Source organism: Eurosta solidaginis, chromosome 1 (assembly GCF_040869045.1).
Source record: "Eurosta solidaginis isolate ZX-2024a chromosome 1, ASM4086904v1, whole genome shotgun sequence".
In the NCBI taxonomy this organism is placed as follows: Eukaryota; Metazoa; Arthropoda; class Insecta; order Diptera; family Tephritidae; genus Eurosta; species Eurosta solidaginis.
Window position 1 is genome coordinate 357926353 of NC_090319.1, and position 21059 is coordinate 357947411.

The 21059-nt window shown below is 39.6% G+C and overlaps 1 protein-coding gene across 1 annotated transcript in view; it reads right to left on the bottom strand.

The window, feature by feature from the left end:
• Positions 1–21059, bottom strand: part of htt (huntingtin) — a 395162-nt gene that overhangs the window by 109534 nt on the left and 264569 nt on the right. The window contains exon 22 of the mRNA XM_067768365.1: positions 16187–16435. Within this exon, the coding sequence (XP_067624466.1) occupies positions 16187–16435 (249 nt within the window). The remainder of the gene's footprint in view (positions 1–16186; positions 16436–21059) is intronic.

Genomic DNA, 21059 nt, shown 5'->3' on the forward strand with positions numbered 1-21059 from the left:
TATCGACATGTAATAAGTGACTTTTGAAGTGAAGCGTTTGAAAAATGAGCTTTAATAGAATAAAAGAAGTTAGTTATTCCTTTTGAACGGACGAGGCCTGACGTCAGAGCGGTTTTCTACACAAATAGAAAACAAGCGAGATCGCCAGATACGAGAGTGAAGGGTCTGAGCTAAAGCTCACTATGTTTCTCAGCTCTTTAAGTGATTAAGGGCCGCTGTCACCATCTTCATTTAGTCAAATATCTATAAGTTATCGGCATTTTCATTTTCTACATGCTAACTGAAGCTTCGGTTGTCATTTAAGTGTAAAGAAAAATAATACAAAAAGGTCAGTTACTTTGTTGCTTTTCGTGTATTGACAATAGATATTTGCGATTTGTTCCACATAACATTCACAATTATCAATTATTGACTTAACTGGAGCTTGCTCATCCTATGTTGGTGAAAACGTCAAGTGAAGCTGTCTGAAGGACTGCTATCCTCTAGTTAAATTCTAACTTCGCTAGAAATGTTGAATAGGAATGGCCAACTTTTCGGTAGCGTATCTATAACCTTTTAATAACAAATCGAAAAGTCTTCGATAACGAATTGACAAATCGAATGATGTATTCACAACGAGGCAGTCGTTGATATAAAGTAGAATTGGGAGACATGGCAACATAGAATGTACCCAGACTAGAAAGCACCTAACACTTATACAATATCATATAGTATACAGATGGCTCTAAAACACTAGAGGAGGCTGATCTTGTAATCTTCGGATTAGTGCCACAATCAGCAATCAGTGTCTCCAGGAGCATACCGGAGCATCTCTCAAGCGGAAGTATACGCCATAAGTCTGTGTGCTGAGCTGAACCTACAGGGCGGATACTCCAACGAAACAATCACCATACTCAGCGGCAGCCAAGCACCACTCAAGGCAGTTTCGGTGTTCGAAATAATATCGGCACTAGACTTGCAGTGCGTAGAAAAGCTGAACGTGATGCAATGGTCCCTTCGCTTAGAATCTCACGAGATCTTGAGGTTTCCACATTTTGGGAAACAGAGAATACATATCAAAGGCCTGGTTCACGCATGGATGATGACAGAAAAATTGGAGCCAGTATCCATGGCTAGAGCATTTCCTCGTACAAACCCTCATGCTAAGGGAATTTCTAGACGTAATAAAGGAAATCCCCTGAATGATGTGTTGTGAAGAAGATGAGCGCATAATAGACCAATGGTCGCAGTGCAATCCTCAATACTTATCTATTCATCTAACACTCTGATATATAACCTATACAGTTTTGATGACATATCGATAGCTTTTTGATAGCTTTTTGATAGCAAATCGATACCCTTTTGATAGCTAATTCATAAAGCATCGATAAGAGGCTGATAGTATATTGCTGGCACTCCGATAAAATTTCGATATCAAATCGATACCTTTTTGATAACATGTAAATAATGTTTTGATAAATAATCGATACATTTTAACTTAACTACCTCCTCTACAGCCCACATTCACAACTTCGATAACAAATCGATAACCCGTTTATGCTTCGTCGATAATTTTACCTTTCCTTTCCTTTCTTTTTCCTTCCTTTATTTTCATTTACTTTCCTTTTCTTTCCTTTCCTTTCCTTTCCTTTCCTTTCCTTTCCTTTCCTTTCCATTCGTTTCCATCCCTTTCCTTTCCATTCCTTTTCTTTGCTGTCTAATTGGACTAACATCAACCCTACTACGTACATATATTGTTGCCGCATTACACTACAAAGTAGTGATAACACCTACGCCTACATTTTCTATTCCTCCATACAGCATACCAATCCCACACTATGACTTAACTTACGCCACACTAACATTCTGCGGATTTGTAAGCAAACAAACTGTCTCCTTTACTACGCACAGTAGCTACTCATAAGTATAAACACAGCTATCAATACATTACTCAGATTTCATTATTTATTGATATTAGTCATTGATAAGCACAATAACAGCCCAACAGATGGGCGGATATGACCAACCACAGAGTCAAACCACATGTTACACAACAACAATGCATGAATTAGTAATCAAGCTAGCGAACTTGTTCGGAGGAAAACAAAAGCAAATGAATTTATCAAGAGGAATAATATATTTAGCACGCACACTAACACATATACAGCGCTTCGTGTGCCATCATTCGGGCATGTGTGAATGTTTATGTGGTAAGCTTTTAGGCGCACGCACACGCATTTGTCGCCACAGGAAAATCTTAATCAAGGCCAACAATAATACATGCATAACAGTAGATAACACAAGATGAGATAAAATAGGCAATGGAAACGTAGGAAATTAGTAGAAGCTAAAATGTATAACAAAGGAATAGCAAGTGATAGCAGGCGATACCATCGCGACGCATTGAAACCTTCTTACTCTGGAGAAGGGACGAAATGAAGATTATCAATGAAAAGCGCGTGATTCATGTTGCAAAAGACGATACATCTACATAACTTGTACAAATGCGCCTGCAGCGCAACACACACAACTGGGTCAAGGAAGGAAGAGGGCTGGTGACGGCGAATGAAAAATGGAAAAATGCACACACAATTTGCAGATATGCACTTACCCTAATGGGATAGAAATGCATGTGCGCGATTAGGCTATGTTCATTTTTTTGATAAATTGTTCAATTTCAAACAACAATTCAAGGGCGCTCGTCTAAACTTGCTTTTTCTTAGTTGGACTTAAGCGGGCCATACTTATCAACTGAAGATTATATTCAAAACGTATGTTGGGATTGATGATACAAGAACATAACTCTTTATTTCAGCTGACATTAAGAAGTCTTCAGCGAAATCTGGCTTGAACAAAATGGTGCAGGAAAGAGAAGCAAAGTTGGATTTTGACGTGGACCATCTAGATGTTTTCAAATTGAATGCGTGAATACTAGATACATGACATGCCGTCTGGATTTAGATTAGATAATAAAAGCCTCACATAGACTGATTGTTCTATAACGGAACGGAAAAACTCCAAATTAGGTACCAAGACTTATTTTGTAGAATAACACCGTCCTCTTAGAAAATACTAGAAGTTTTCTCGGACCTAACCTTCTAGCAACCTCGCGATCTGACAACTCTGTCGCCTCCATTGCTCGGGGCCTTAGTCTCGCGAGTGCATGGCAAGAACACGGAACGTGCGCAACTGTTTGCAGCGCCTTTGATAAGAAGTTGTTATACTTTTGGCACTTCTGTATGGTGGAACCACTTTAGATTGCCCCAGTTTGCCCACTACATATATCTGTACCAGTGCGTTGGCCTAGGCTTTCTAAGGGCATTTCCCTTCTCTAAAGAAGGTTTTGGAGAGTGTTATCGATGTTGATAAAGCTTGCCTGATATAGGTCCTGATCGTTCAGGTAACAGACACAAGTAAGGTAAAAGCCCGACGATTTAGTAGGACCACATTGAACCTTTTAGACCATTCCGACCCCATACCCCAGTTCTATGAGGAGCTTGAGGTCGCCAGAAGCTTCAATGCTAAAGAAAGAGGTTTCGCTATAAATATTGGAAAAGCTATAAAATTTCGCTGCAGCCCCTTGAGAGGGTTGCGCTATAAGACCTTTTACTCGCCTCTGTCGTTAATATCGCCCCCCCCCCCCCCACCCTTCTATACGCTGTAATGCGTATTCGCATACGCGCTTGTGAAAGGCCATACTCTGCAACCTTCTTGATCCACCAGTCTTTTGAACTCTTCTGGTGGTGCCTCCACGTTATGGGCCATGTAAGATAAGGGAAGGTTCTTTGGTGTAACAATCATACAAACTACTGCTCATAATGTGAAAAATTTAAGATCCGAAGTGCGTTTATGGATGCAGATAAGGATGAAGGTGGCCACCCCTTCAAACACACACCTTTAAATGGAGCCAGAACCAACAAATGCTCGTGAAAAAATCGACAAAATCACTATATATAAAGTTATGATAAAAATGCAAAGGGGAGGTATTTTAGTCCACGGAAAGTATTTTAGTTAGGAAGGTATTTAGGTTTCGGGCTTTTTCTATTTCTAACACAACTGACACTGTATGCATCTCATTGTTTTCGTCATTATCTACGTTTAGACAGTAAGTTGTCGTGGAAGGTCAACGTGGGGGAGAGCGCGAAAAAGCCCTCGACGAGCTCTGCACACTCTACCTTAGACCTAGTGGCGAAGAACATAGCGTTACAACTGCAACAAGACTCAATACTTCGGGACAGCTTAAGCGCAGACCATACGGCCATAGAAAAAGTAGACGGGATTTAAACAAGGCGAGAGCTTTACCTGATCGACCAAGCAGCAAAGGCGTGAAACCAAGCGCTGATTTCTGACAGCACATCGCACTCTGGTGTTGGATGCCGATGGCAGGAGAAAACGATCGAGCAAGTACTGAGATTGATCGTATCCTGCATAGCTATCAGTCCTAGAAGCAGGATTTGGCATAGGACCTAGAAAACTTATGGTATTTGCTAAGAAGACGGAGTTATGTTATGATATGAGTCATGAGTCATTGTTCAGTTTGTTTGTTGAGAAAAATTTTGGCAATACAATGGAGTAATTCATTCCTTGTGAGGTCATCACAGACAAGGCAGTTTTATACAACCTTTCAAAAAAAAAAAAAAAGCATGTAAGACGCGATAACTTCCGAAGAGATCTCTTCCGCCGAGCTTCTCTTCCAAATTGCGTCGTGCTCCTCTTGATTTTTCCTAAAAATTGGCGGGACGGGAGCTATTTGTTTTATGCCGACTCTGAACGGCATCTGCAAAGCAGAGGGGTTTTCACTGAGAGCCTTTCATGGCAGAAATACGCTCGGAGTGATTGCCAAACACTGCCAAGGGGCGACCCCGGTTAGAAAAATGTTCTTCTAATTGAAAAACCTTGTTTCTAAAATTCTGTTGTTGCTTCACCCGGGGCGTGAACCCAGGATCTTCGGTGTGGATGGCTGAGCACGCTACCATCACACCACGGCGGACGCAATAACCTTTACTTTAAAAAATGTCAGCATGCATATTTATGTTATAGGCCCGATTCGCTCTTTGTGTATGGTGAGGTAATTTTGAGCAAAAAAAAAAAAACATAGACAAGAAACTAGTTCCTTAGCTGAATAAACCAAGAGCAGGTGACTTACGACTCACGCTATTATACTTCTTTCCGCTACAGCACTGAATTTGCATACGTATTAGCAATGCTGTGCCTTGTTTCAAAAAATTTTAAAATCTATATCTTTAATATATTAAAAATTGGTGCGCTGGTTTTTATTTTAAGTAGATTTTCTTTTCAAGATAATAAGAATTTTATTTAAAGAAAGTTGCATCGCATTTCGTTCAGCAATGTCCGAGAGTACCTATTTCCAAAATTGAAGACTTTGATTTATAACATTTTATAGATGTATGTATATAGATAAGACCGTTGGTTTTGAGCTATCCGAGTATTTTCGAAGATATCTACATAATTCATTGAACACGGGTACACAACTTAGTCTATGGCATATGCAGATCAAGGTAGATGAGATTAATAATAGTTTGGCTTCCCTGATTCTTTCAATTAAAAAAACGTTTAAAGCAGCGTTTGTCGGGTTTTATGGTTCTCAGCCGAAACAGTGTAACCGCTTAAGCATTAATTAAGAAGAATAAGCTTAAATTTTCGCAATATCTCAATGTTTGATGTCGGACAAAATAGGGGTGTTTCAACTGCTTTTTATATTTGAATCTTTTTGCAATGCACTTTTATTCGTAAGTTTTTTTGCAAACTCAATGTCATAATGCGTAGCTAAAGTATTTATACCTAAAAAGGTACCGAAACACCTTTTTCCAGACACAGACATAATTTTATCAAAAGCATGCATTATTATATAAATACACCTTCATACAAAATCACGCTTCACAGGGACCGCACAGTTTCTGACGTAGTAAAAATTCATCACACAAGAGTATTGTGTGTCAACAGCCGTCTGCGATGTTCAGCGCCTGAATATATGCAACGAGCACACTACTGCAGTTTATATGTATCAATCATACACACATATGCATGTACATAGCTGTTTCCTCATAAGCGTACCTTTGTGCATGCTTGTGAGGGAAATGTTCACACGTGAATGTGTAAATGTTTGCGTGAGACCATATACATATTTGTGCATTTCCCTATTCATTTCCTGCCATTTCTCAGATTTGCCGCTGCCAGCATGCGTCGAGTATAAACAAAAACAAAAAAAAAAAAGCTTCCAAAATGGGCATACAACGATTAATTATGTCGGCTTACATGTATTCTGTGAATGTACATGTGTATATACATGTGTGTGTATGTTCTCGCTTTGCAAGTCCGGTATCTGCAAACATACGTAATTAAGCCGTTCCTTTTATTGCATTTTAATTGCTTGTACTGGTAGATCCGGCGACTTTAGCGAGGCGTTGGTTTATATTTAAAAGTTAAAATTATAGATTGGAGCATTTGTACAGCTCTCATTTAACCAAGTGTTTGTATATTTTGGAAGAGTGGCTGGGGACAGTGCACTTGATATCAAATGCAATCAAAATTCATTATCAAAGTCTGCTCCACGTTATTGTTATTCCGATAGTTTTCCATACCTGTACTAATTTGCAACGATCGAATAAAGTTATCGATACCAAAAGGTATCGAGGGGTATTAGTAAGGTCATTTAAACTTAATAATATTATAAAAGTTACCACGACAGCATGATTGCTTGCCATTCCACACATCCCGCCTGCAGACCTAACCGCCAAAAACATAGCGTTAGCAACGGCAGCAAGGCTTAAGGCCTCTGGGCAGCTTCAGTGCAGGTCTTATGGTCACAGCAGTATAGCGCCATCTAATATCGGGCAAACGGAATATATGGCCCCGTGCCTGAGCTTCGAAAGAGATATTGGGGCTACACTTGAGCCGGAGGGTTGGTGCCGGGGTGCTGATATGGCAGAACGTGGTAAAGACGTGTATACGGATGGTTTCAAATTAATAAGGAATAAGTAGTAGTGGCGGCCATCGTGGTGTGATGGTAGCGTGCTCCGCCTATCACACCGTATGCCCTGGGTTCAACTCCCGGGAAAAGCAACATCAAAATTTTAGAAATAATGTTTTTCAATTAGAAGAAAATTTTTCTAAGCGGGGTCGCCCCTCGGCAGAAAAGCTCTCAGTGAAAACTCATCTGCCTTTCAGATGCCGTTCGGAGTCGGCATAAAACATGTAGGTCCCGTCCGGCCAATTTGTAGGGAAAATCAAGAGGAGCACGACGCAAATTGGAAGAGAAGCTCGGCCTTAGATCTCTTCGGAGGTTATCGCGCCTTACATTTATTTATTTTTAAGTAGTACCTTCAGGCTGCCAGATTGCTGCATCGTTTTTCAAGCGGAAGTTATAGCAGTGAAGAAAGCAGCAGAAATTCTGGAGGAAGCGTGCTTAAGCTGCAGTCTCTCCAATGTATATATTGATAGTCAGGCTGCAATTAAGGCAACAATCTGACACAGTACTTCATCAAGAAGTGTTCTGGAATGTAAGAAAGGTAGGTAGGTGAAATGGCTGCGACCCTGGTCGCACAAGTAGCTATTTAAAGCCGTTTTGATGCCATGTAACTCGTCTAGAAACCTACGGAATGTTATGGTCAATGTGTTACAACCAGCCAAAGTTGTTGACAAAATTAAGAATATTCGGGATTGCTATCACAGATAACCCTCTGAGGTCTTCTAGAAACGGGGTTCCAAGGAACCTGAGCCGGGCTCTAACTAGAGCCCGGCATTTACACACATTCTGGAATGTAAAGAAGCATTGGAAAAACTTCGCCCAGACCGGACCATACATCTTTACTGGGTTCCTGGTCATAAAGGGATAGAAGGTAACGAAAAGGCCGATGAGTTGGCAAAGGAGGGTGCAACGCTCGCTGAGTCGGCGGTAGACATCCCAATCCGTTTGGGAAAAATCAAAAGGAGACAGGAGTTGCATATGATCCATCAAGCAGGAAAGGCGTGGAAAAAAGCGCGTGGCTGCAAAAGTTTATAAGATCATGTGCAAAGCCCACGGTATTAGACTCACAAAGTGACGCATATCTCTGAAAGGAGAAGACTTAAGGCTCACGATGGGCATACTGACTGGACACTGCCTTCCGGCGTCACATGCTTATAAGTTAGGCCTCGTCAGTAACAGCAAGTGTAGGAAGTTTGAGCTGCAGGAAGAAACGGTTGAGCACGTTCTGTGTTCATGTCCTGCGCTCGCTAGGTCAAAGATCCAGCTATTAGGGGCGGAAGAGTTGCCACATTTCGATCAATTAGGCTGGGTCCTAGAAAAGTGCTAGTATTTGCCAAGAGGACGGAGTTATTATATAACAGATGTCCCTGCACCTGATTGGGGTTCTTCCGTTTGGTTATCAAACTAATTCTGGTAACACTATGGACACATTCAGTCTTTGATGATTGCCTTGCTTACATATTATACATTGGATTATGGTGAACGTATTTATTATTTTCAGAAACTATGCAGGTAAGCTCTACGCAAAATTTGTTCCCAACAAAGAGCATATACGTATAGACGATCCGCGAGGAAAGGAGCCCATGTCTAATGCCATTGGTTTCACACGGCGAGCGTGGTATAGTGGGTCGCTTCCAAAGACTTTCGGTTCTATGTACTGGCTGTCGTTTTAGTGTAACCCAATTTACTGCTACAGCAACAATAACAACAGTGGGTCGTGTGCGCTAGCTTTCGCATGGCACAAGTACTGCCGAATTTGATAGCTCATAATTCAAAATGAAATCGATCTTCGGTGTTGACCTATTTCTAGAACGAACTCCCTTTTGTATAAAATTGTAAAAGAAACGAAATTGATATTTTTTTTTCAGTATTTTCTCAAGCATAGAATTCGAAAAAGTGTTCATCTTATCCGCATTTTCCAAAGTCTGAATATGTTTTTTCACTTTGTTGTTGATTTTTCCCACACCGTTCATGGCATACGTTTTTTGCTTACCAATTTTCGAACCATGTACTTTTTTACTTTCTTTTCGCGTAACCATTTAAACGGTTGTGGCCGTCCAACAAGGCGCGCCAGTCGCTTCTTTGTTGAGAAATTGTCCATGCTTCTGCATAATATAGCAATCCTTATCGTACACAATCACATTGAACCATCCAGGCCATCCCGCCATCCGCAACCTAGTGCCATGAGGGACTTGAATTCGTCACGGCTAAGTGAAGTTGACAATTGGGTTGGAGAAGCTATAAATTGCGCTGGCAACCCTTTGAAAGGATTGCGCTACACAACCACTTGAATAATTTGGGTACTTAGTCGCCTTTCACGACAGGCACCTATACCTCCCGCGGGTATATTCTAAGCCCCCTAACCTGCTGGCGTAATTGTCAAGGCACAAATGCGCTGACTCTTTGCTTGGTGACAGCAGATACTTCGTTTTGACCTCATTCACTTTCAAGCCCATCTTTTCAGCCGATGATATTAATGTCGTCAATATACGCCAGTAATTTCACGCTTTTAAGATATATTGTTTCATAGGAATCGCACTATATGAGACCAACCTGTCTAAAACCTCGTTTAGCTTCGAACGGTTCGAAGAGGTCCCTCCCAATTCAGGTGCTGTTCCTTAATGTCATACTCCAGGATCTATCTCAGACTATCCAGAAAGGGAGCCCCAGTAGCCACTGAATTGCGCCACTTAGCGCCGAGCAGATGGAGATGAGCGAACCACCTCTTTCAACATCCCAGTGTTTGTAGGCATCGGCTTGGCGGTGTATGTGCTCCTTTACCATCAGCTTGCATGTGGCAAAGTGCATACCTAAGCGTTCTTGGTCAGGAAGAATCTGACTGCTCAAACCCCGCTTGGCGAGTTTGTCTAAGATGCAGTTTCTCTCGATGCCCCTGTGCACCAGTAGCCACGTGAGCTGTACAGGTTTTGTTGGCCCATCTCTTGAAGAGATCGATGATGGTTTAGTGATAGTTCAGAGTTTAACGAGTAGGAGCCAAGAGTTTTGATAGCAGCCTGGCTGTAGCAGAAAATAAAGATTTCGACACCAATAACCCACTTACACACGACTGGTTACAAACAGATGACCAGCACTGTATGCACAAGCTGCTGATTGCTATATATGTATGTATGTAAGTATTGCGTTGGTATGCAAACGCACTTTGTCAATTTATTGTTCACCTACCACAACGAAGATCTTGGGTTCACGCCCCGGGCAAAGCAGCTCAAAAACTTTAAGAATACGGTTTTTCAATTAGAATAAAATTTATCTAAGCAGGGTCGCCCCTGGGCAGTGATTTGGCAAACACTCCGAGTGTATTTCTGCCTTGAAAAGCTTCTCACTGAAGAATCATTTGCCTTGCAGATGCCGTTCGGAGTCGGCATAAAACATGTGGGTCCCGTTCCAAAAAGTAAAAATTAAAAAAGGAGCACAACGCAAATTGGAGGAGAAGCTCTGCCTTCATCTCTTCGGAGGTTATCGCGCCTTGCAATTTTTTTTTTTATTTATGGGCGGAATCCAATGAACTCAGGATCAAACGGAGTATATTAATTTTGTTCGTATAACGGTAATCCGCCACGGCATAAACTAATCGAGATAGGTATAGACTTCTATGTATCAAAATGATCTGGGCGAAAGAAGAAATTCATTTAGCCATGTCCGTCCGTCCGTCCGTCTGTCCGTCTGTCCGTTAACACGATAACTTGAGTAAATTTTGAGGTATCTTGATGAAATTTGATATGTAGGTTCCAGGGCACTCATCTCAGATCGCTACTTAAAATGAACGAAATCGAACTACAACTACGCCCACTCTTTCGATATCGAAAATTTCGAAAAACTGAAAAAGTGCGATAATTCATTGCCAAAGACGGATAAAGCGATGAAACTTGATAGGTGGGTTGACCTTATGACGCAGAATAGAAAATTAGTAAAATTTTGGACAATAGGCGTGGCACCACCCACTTTTAAATGAAGGTAATTTAAAAGTTTTGCAAGCTGTAATTTGGCAGTCGTTGAAGACATCATGATGAAATTTGGCAGGAACGTTACTCCTATTACTATATGTGTGCTAAATAAAAATTAGCTAAATCGGATGACGAACACACTTAAAAAAACTTTTTAAAAGTCAAATTGTAACAAAAAATTTAACATCTTTACAGTATATAAGAAATTATGTCAACATTCTACTTCAGTAATGAAAAAAACAAAAAAATTTAAGGCGTGATAACCTCCGAAGATATCTAAGGCCGAGCTTCTCTTCCAATTTGCGTCGTGCTCTTCTTGATTTTCCCTACAAATTGGCCGGACGGGACCTACATGTTTTATGCCGACTCCGAACGGCATCTGCAAGGCAGATTAGTTTTTAACTGAGAGCTTTTTATGGCAGAAATACACCCGGAGCGCTTGCCAAACACTGCCGAGGGGTGACCTCGCTTAGAAAAATTTTCTTCTAATTGAAAAATCTTATTTCTAAAATTTTGATGTTGCTTTGCCCGGGGTGTGAACCCAGGACATAGGGTGTGGTAGGCGGAGCACGCTACCATCACACCACGCTGACCGTCAAATGTAAGTAAAGATATGGTGCAACAAAATACAAAAATAAAAGAAAATTTCAAAATGGGCGTGGCTCCGCCCTTTTTCATTTAATTTGTCTAGAATCCTTTTGCGCCATAAGTCGAAAAAAATTTACCAATCCTTGTGAAATTTGGTAGGGCATAGATTCTACGATGATAACTGTTTTCTGTGAAAATAGGCGAAATCGGTTGAAGCCACGCCCGCTTTTTATACACAGTCGTGCGTCTGTCCTTCCGATCGGCCGTTAACACGATAACTTGAGCAAAAATCGATATATCTTTACTAAACGTAGTTCACGTACTTATCTGAACTCACTTTATCTTGGTATAAAAAATGGCCTAAATCCCACTATGACCACGCCCACTTTTTCCATATCGAAAATTATGGAAAATGAAAACAATTCCATAATTCTAATACCAAATATGAAAAAAGGGATGAAACATGGTAACTGGATTGGTTTATTGGCGCAAAATATATATTTGGAAAAAACTTTGTAAAATGGGTGTGACATATTGAGTAGAAGAAAATGAAAAAGTTCTGCAGGGCGAAATCAAAAGTCCTTGGAATCCTGACAGGAATACTGTTCGTGGTATTACATATATAAATAAATTAGCGGTACACGCAGATAATGTTCTGGGTCACCCTGGTCCACATTTTCGTCGATATCTCGCAAACGCCTTCACATATACAACTAGGGGCCACTCCCTTTTAAAACACTCATTAATACTTTCAATTTGATACGCTTATCGTACAAACGCATTCTAGAGCCACCCCTGGTCCACATTTATGGCGATATCTCGAAAAGGCGTCCACCTATAGAACTAAGGCCTACTCCCTTTTAAAATAGTCATTAACACCTTTCATTTGATACCCATATCGTACAAACACATTCTAGAGTCAGCCCTGGTCCACCTTTATGGCGATATCTCGAAAAGCCGTCGACCTTTAGAACTAAGGCCCACTCCCTTTTAAAATACTTATTACCACCTTTGATTTGATACCCATATCGTACAAACACATTCAGCCCTGGTCCACCTTTATGGCGATATCCCTAAATGACGTCCACCCATTTCCATTTTGATACCCATGTCATACAAACACATTCCAGGGTTACCCTCGTTTCATTTTCCTTCATGGTGATTTTCCCTTTTTTTGTCTCCCAAGCTCTCACCTGAGTATGTAATGTTCGGTTTCACCCGAACGTAGCCTTCCTTACTTGTTTCTTGGGACTTTTATATAAAATAAACTTTAGCGGGAACTTTAAAAGCAAATTTCACAAAAATATAACTAATCGGTACATCGATATTGTGCCACGTACTCGATACATAAGATACTTGTACGAGGTAATCGACTACGAAAAATACAAGGTACAAGATCAACAAAGAGCGTAGACATTACTCACACATGTAAACAGCCACAAAGAGCGCAGACGACATTGCTCACACATATACACCTCAATAAAGAGCGCGTATGAAAGTAAATAAATTACAGATTACTTGTATGTAGCCATAGCCAATAAGAGATACTAAAATGAGAAATATATAAACAACTACTCGAGAAAGCTGTTCGCGAAAAGTCTAGGCCGTGGGAGAAAATAATGGCGAGCCAACTAAGTCTATAGGATTTTAAGAGGTTATAAGTGAAATACGCGAATACATTGCGAAGTCCTTCTACAATAGTAGTACTGTAACTAAAGAGCATATTATACACGAACATTTTAAATTATGCATTCGACAGCTTGATGATTCAAACGATAACAGAAGAAATTTGATATATGAAAGCCAACCCAATTAAAATTTAAAAACAATGAAGTCAGCAAAACAAAAGTATGTAAATATAATCCAATTAATAATTACAACAGTAACCCCAACTTAAGTACCATGTGAAAAAACGAACCTAAATACATATATGTATTTAAAAAAGTTCCACTTTTGTTCCGCGTGAAGTATAATAATGTTTTTTTTTTTGTGTTTTTATAGGATTTTATAGTGTTGTACATTTACAGAGAGATTTTGTAAAAACTTCTAACTGGCTAGCAACTGTGTGATGTGATTGTTTTTTTTTTTTTTTTTTTTTTTTGCTTAAAATATTATTTCGGCCTGCTAATGAGCAATTTGGAACTCGCTACAAACACAAGCCAACATCATCGACAAGAGCAACTCGCCAACATTGGTCGAAAACAAGGTTAGTTGCCAATTTTATTACAAACAGCAAACAACAATTGAAAGTTTTGCATTGAAGCGAGTCAAAACCAGAGACACTAAAAGGCAACTACACACTCACATAGCAGGTTACACAATAATATCAGCTAACACAGAGACAATATGCGATAATGAGAAAATCCACGTACTATGAATTTGTAAATTCACACAGTCTGTCTAGTAAAAGAGTGAGCGCAATAGCTTTGACCTATTTAGTTGAAACACGCTCTAGACAGATATCGTGGACGTTTCCCTGACCAATCCTTCTCTTCACTTAAACTTCTACTCACACTACCTCTTTCTTACCCCATTTTCTTTCTTTCCTTTTCTCGATTCTTATACTTCGTGGTCTCCCTAACTTATCCGCGTTCCCTCCTCTTCCTCTTCGTCAATTGTTATTTTCCCTTCTCTTCTTCTTACTTTTCTTATTCCTCCTTTTCGTCTTATTAGTCTTCTTGCTTCTGCAACCTTACTTTCTTCTTCTAATTTTTTTCTTCTCCTTATAGTGAAAAAACACCCCCGAAAGTTTTGGTGAGCGTTATGGAAGTTGGTGGTTCTTTTCCGGATATTGAAATATGTGGGTATCAGCGCGACCACCTCGGGAACGACTTGCTGAGTTAGCCCATGGCGAGCCGTTCAGACCACCCTCTTTCCGTCGGAAAAAGTTGGTGGCCAGATAATGGATTGCTTAATATGTATGTGTATAATACATACATATTTGTAACATCATTCGCCTCACGAAAAAATATAAATTACGCAAAAGAACCCATTAAAACCCCCTCTCTATGAATTTCTGTCGCCTAATTTTTCAATCTTGGGTTTCCCCGCTATTTTGTTCCCATCTTCCTTGTTTTAAGTAAGACTGATTCATGTACTGCACTCTTGGAGAGCTGGTCGTGTAGCTTTCCTACTAAAGGCAGGGAAAAACTGGTCTCCAGAGCACAACTTGCGTACACCAAAGGCAAGTCGGAAGACAGCAATGCACTGCATAGGGTGGTAATAAACATAGAGAAAGCCCTGGAATACAAGCAGTATGCCTTAGGAGTCTTCTAGGACTTTGCCGGGGCTTTCAACAACGTGTCTAAACTGACGGTCATGGATGGTCTTAACTACATTGAAGTATAGCTAGCCATAACCAGATGGATCCACTGCATTTTTAATTAAAGGAAGATTACTTTGGATATTGTATGAGGCTACTAAATCAGTGGGCAGGGGCACGTCGCAGGGCGGGGTGTTATCACCTATACTGTGGACGCTGGTCATCAATCAATTGCTTAGGCGATTCGATAAGGAACCCTTCAAACATACGGCTTACGCAGACGACGTTGCAATTATCACAAGTAGAAAGTGCCTTTCAACCACAAACTCTTTGATGGATCGTGCTCTTCTGGATATTCATACCTGGGCATCTAATGTCCGGTTGACAGCCAATGCGGAAAATACGGATACGATCTTGTTTACTTGTTTACAAGAGGACTGAGATATTTTATAACATTTTGATAGGGGTTTTTAGTTTGATCATTAAAAAAACTTGTGGTAACACCTTGGACTCATTCAGGTTATGTGAGGTCCTCATGGACCGGCCATTTCAACCTAACCTAACCTAGCCCTGTTCTACTTCTCAACAAAAAAATAATAATAAAATGTATCGGCACCTGACTGCAATTGCATTCTTATCTCGGCTGGCATATCGAAAACGAATTTGTTTCAAGAAAACTCTATCTTTGATTTTGTTTCAAAAACGTATTATCTCAAAATCAGGTTAAATAACGCCCTATCTCGAACTTTTTTAATAAATCTATCGCAGCTTAAAATTAGAAATGCATACTAGGATTGGATGTTTTAAAACAAATTGTAAGCCAAGGCGTTCTTCGACCGATTAAAAAGATAAGTCGATCTTCGAAGAAATGATAAATTGGACCTTTCGGATGTAAATAAAGCCATTATTTCAAATCATTTTTCGAATTAGGTAATTCCATACGACAGCACGACACTCTTAATACTCGTCGACAATTATCAGGATGGGTGTCAAAAGATGCGTTTCGGTCCCAGGTTCGGGAATCAGAAAACGGAAAACAAATATTTTGAGGCGTTCACAAGACATTAATGCAAAACCGAAAAATGATCCCGGGTCTACCGAAACCGGGGGTGTGATCCATTATATTATTGTGCAGAACACCTTTCTGCGTTGGCGGATACGTCCCTATATTTTTGTACGTGTATTAAGACTGACATGCGGTCTTCCAGATTTACCTCGAACTACGCACAAGCCTAGAAATTTACAAAATGCGCGTTGCTAAATTGCTAAGCCGCACTTTACTGTATATAAAGTTTATCTTTAACGGTACTTGGTGTTTCAACTTTTACAGTCACGCTTTTTTTAAACATACTGTAGATGTGTGCAAGCTACATTTTAGGGAATGTAAGTATTTCCACTACTACTCACCTAATACTGTCGCAATTAATGCGAGTCCACCGTGTCGTATGATGAAAATATGAAAGTTTATTACCAACAATTGGAAAAGTTTTATACGTAATTAAAAGTTCCAAAATCGCTTCTAAGCATGTGGATCTTATTTGGAATTGTTCTTGTTCGTCTACCATGTTCTCGTCATAAACTTTATTGATTAATAGTAGGAATGTCATAAAATACTCCTCAAACTGTTGTCGTGTGGTAAAGCCAAGAATTGATAATCTGCAACAGTAAATAGTAAGAATATATTGAATAAGTACATATATAAATACGTATGTAAGCAAGAATGTAGGTGGGGCATGGTATTTATACGCTAAATGAATGGTTAATCAATTTGATCAAGTAAGTTTGAACATATTCTCACATACATACGAGCAAACATATTTGTTTCAATAGGCGTTAGAATAATTAATTTAACTAAGTTTGCGTAAAAGTAATAATTGTGGAGTTAATGAAATTAGTAAATCAATCCGTTAGTTAGCACCTTGTAGTGATAAAACGATAATTAGATGAAACAATCTTATCTCATATTGGCTAAAGGCAATTTATTGACAAAAATTGATAGAACAAAGAACAAAAGTTAATTTCAGGAATGAGTTCGATGAAATCACGTGATAAGCATTAAAAGCGCTAATTTGAGCTATTTAGAACTAAATTAATGAAATATAATAAATATAGCAAGGAAGGCTAAGATCGGGCGTAACCGAATATTACATACTCAGCTGCCAAATTACAACTTGAAAAACTTTTAATTTGCCTTCTTTTAAAAGTGGGCGGTGCCACGCCCATTGTCCATAATTTTACTAATTTTCTATTCTGCGTCGTAAGGTCAATCCATCTATCAAGTTTCATTGCTTTGTCCGTCTTTGGTGATGAATTATCGCACTTCTTCGGTTTTTCGAAATTTTCGATATCGAAAAAGAGGGCGTGATTATTGTCCGATTTCGTTCACTTGATCTGAGATGAGTGCGGACGGACGGACTTGGCTGAATTTCTTTTTTCGCCCAGATCATTTTGATATATAGAAGTCTATATATATCTCGATTAGTTTATGCCGTTACGGGGTAGCGCTATGCGAACAAAATTAATATACTCTGTGAGCTCTGCTCAGCTGAGTATACAAAAGCTTGAGTACCAAGTACATCTGAAGTTAGATAAGTAACTTAACAGTTGTAGGCAAGGATGGTCAACAAACGAAACGATATAATTTCGCTTCGTTAAAAATCAAAATCAACTTAAAGAAATGATTTTTTTCATTTCGCTTAGCAACGAAACCACTTCGTTAACGTTATACATGTTTTGAAACCACGGTTGCCACTTTGGTCCATTTGGACAAAAAATGGTCCTTTCCAAGACGATTTGGTCCGCTGGTTCCTTTCAATTCAATCTTCAATTTTGGTCCTTTTTAGGTTGTAGCCAGGATGTTGGTAATTTTGTCTGTTTTTCACTATGGTAAATATGTATGTACAACGCTGCCCACAAAATTTTCCACACCTTCATTAACCCTTATGTAATTTTCAAAAAAGTCCTCATTCCGCGAACGAAAATCATACTCTACAAGTCACTTATCGTACCCGTCCTGCTATATGCGGCAGAAGCATGGACCATGACAACAGCAGATGAAGCGGCTTTGGGAGTGTTCGAGAGAAAAGTTCTTCGAAAGATTTATGGACCTCTACGCCTTGGCGATGGCGAGTACCGAAGAAGATTAAATGATGAGCTGTACGATCTATACGCAGACATCAACATAGTGCAGCGAATTAAAACACAGCGGCTGCGCTGGCTAGGCCATGTTATGCGAATGAAAGATGATGCTCCGGCCAAGAAAGTGTTTCTACCGGAACCCGCCTATGGAAGCAGAGGTAGAGGGCGGCCCCCACTCCGTTGGAAGGACCAGGTGGAAAACGATTTAAATTCCCTTGGTGTGATCAATTTGCGCCGGTTGGCGGAGCGAAGGAGCGACTGGGGTGCCATGTTGGACGGCCATAACCGTTTAGACGGTTAAGCGCCAATTAAGTAAGTAAGTAAGTAATTTTCAATTTACCTTAATGGCTTTCTAGCGCAAAAAATTGCTGTTATTAAAATGAAGACGAACAATAGCACTTCATTTAGCAGGTAGTTTAGAAAAGTATTGGATCTTGAAGCAAACCAATGTTCGTTAATTTTTGATCATACAAGCGGCCAACAGAAAATCTTGTTATGGTGGCTAGATATGTCGATCGGTTATCAAACACTTTTCGTGATAGTTTTTGATAACTATTTGAACTTCAAAGAAAAAAGTTGTCGCAAATGCACGTGCACCTTAAAGAAATTAGACGGAGCCTGCCACTGATGAAGCCATTCCTGAATTGTATAGCGAACAGAATTAAAAAGCGGATGAGCTAGCTAAAAATGGCGCATCCCCTCAAGCTTTCTTTGTATGCGTCCAAATTAGATTGGGCGATATTAAGCGAAGACAAGAGGTGCACATGATCGACTTAACAGGAAAGGCATGGGTGCGAGTGTGGCGCTGTAAAGTGTCGAAGATTATGTGTGGGTCTTACAACCTTAAACTAACTAAGCTGCGCCTATCATTACAAATACAGGACTGTAGACTCATGACGGGTATTCTGACTGGGCACTTCCTTCTGGCGTCAAAAGCCTTTAAATTAGGTTTGGTGCATGATAGCATATGTAGGAAGTGCGGGTTGGAGGAGGAAACGATCGAGCACGTACTGTGCTCGTGCCTTGTGCTTGGCAGGCTAAGACTGCAGCTATTAGGAGTGATACAGCTGTCAGATCTAGAAGCAGCAAGTGGCATAGGCCCTAGAAAGCTTCTAGTATTTGCCAAGAGGATGTAGTTATGTTATAACATAGGTCCTGGTTTTTGATAAGGATTTTCAGTCGTTAAGCAAGCTTCTGGTAGCGCTACGGACTAATTCAGGCTATGTGAGGTCCGCATGGACCGGCCAGTTCGAACTAAGCTAACCTAGCTATAGTATAGCTATAGGATGTAAAGAGAAGATTAAACGATAAGAATTCGCTTGTGAATACAGAAAGCTGTTCAATAGGAAAACTTCTTTTGAGAGACGTAAGGATCCGTTGTTGATTTCTGCTCGCGGTCAAATGTCAAAGTTTTTCGGCTTTTTGATTCTTTACATGACAAAGCGGTCTTAAAGTTCAAATGTCACTTATTATTTTTTCAGTATTGCTTACATCTTCAGGTACATAGTGCATGTGTAGTACTTATGTCCTTATTTAAAGCTACTTCAAACCTTCAGTGAAATGCCAAACTAGTCAGACAAAAAAAAAAATTGTTTCCATCACGAACCTTCAAACTGGTCCGAAAAACAAAAACTGAAAATATTGTTAATAAGTGGGGTTGAAGAACGTTCAAACGGAGGTCATATGCATGGCTCTATAGTAAAGAGGATCTCTCCTATGTTCAGCAGTAGGGTCGTTAAAGCTACTTTGGGCGATAGCTAGTATGTAAAATGGTTACCAGAGGCACCCATCAGGGAGGTGTGCTATTGTTTATTCTATCGATAATGGCAGTTAATGAAATTCTGGAAATCTTCAGAGCAGAAGGAATGAAGTTAAACAAATCACAGTGATATTGCACCGATGCTCCGACACAAGCGCATACCAAGGAGCTCTTTCTGCAGAAGCTATCAGGATGAAGAGAAAGAGGAGTCGATAAATCACTTTCTCTGCGGATGTTCAGCACTGCAGATAAAGCAACTCAGATTTCTGGGTGCACGGGTTTCGCCAGTCTGGTAGAGGATGGAAAGGTGGGTCTTACGCTTCTACCTAAGTTCATTAGAGAACACAAGTGGTTTGATGAGGACTATAGAGAAGTAAACTGTTTGAACGAATTGCGGGCATCCACAATGGACAAAAATTGTTTCCGAATGGAAGTTTAAGAAGCTCCCACCCACGCACTCTCTACATAACCTTACCTAAACTAAACTTCCGTATTTGAACTCATGCTTTTTTTGTTACATTTGACTAGTCTGAGAGTGGTATAGCTTAAGTCGGTAGACATCTCTAGAAAACATTTTCATATTACCAAGCCCACTTGCTTATACAAGAAAGACAGTTGTGGGAACGGTTGGCATGCGATTGGTTTGACTATATGTTTAGCATTTATATTGAGTTAAGTATTTATGTATGTATGACACAGTTTTTTACTGAGACAGCTTGGCTTGCTTTTATCATAATTTTGTTTTCAAATGTGTTCTTGTTGGCATTCGTCAGCAGATGCAGTAATCGTGAAATTCGTATGCACATTAGGGCGTATCAGAAGTAAAATTAAGGCTTAGCGTAAATAATGGGTCTACAGTATTCGTAGAAAGTATTAGTAACGCAGCCTAACGGGGATAACAGTAACAATTTTTATCAAATTTCGTCATATAAATTCTTATTTCTTTACTTTGTTGTTAGGCTGGCTTTAGGTCAACTTTCGTAAAAATAAAACACAAGTGTTTTTCTTTTCTAAGGTTAGAAAAGAAAAACACTTGTGTTTTATTTTTACGAAACCTAACCTTAGAAAAGAAAAACACTTGTGTTTTATTTTTACGAAAGTTGACCTAAAGCCAGCCTAACAACAAAGTTTAGTTACATAAAGGTCGCCAAATAATTTTTACTTATTTCTTTATTTTCGATAATTTAAGGAGAAGCTGCTATGAGTTTCCAAAATATTTTCGAAAAAAATTTGAAAATTCAAGAAAGTTTTACGAAAATTTCGAGCTTTTTATTTGGAGTTTTCTGAACTTATTTCAGCATCACTTTTGTAGTCCAATTAGTTTTATTTAATAAAGTATAAGTTATAGGTCTTTCAAAAATCGCCCTGATTTTTTGAAAATAT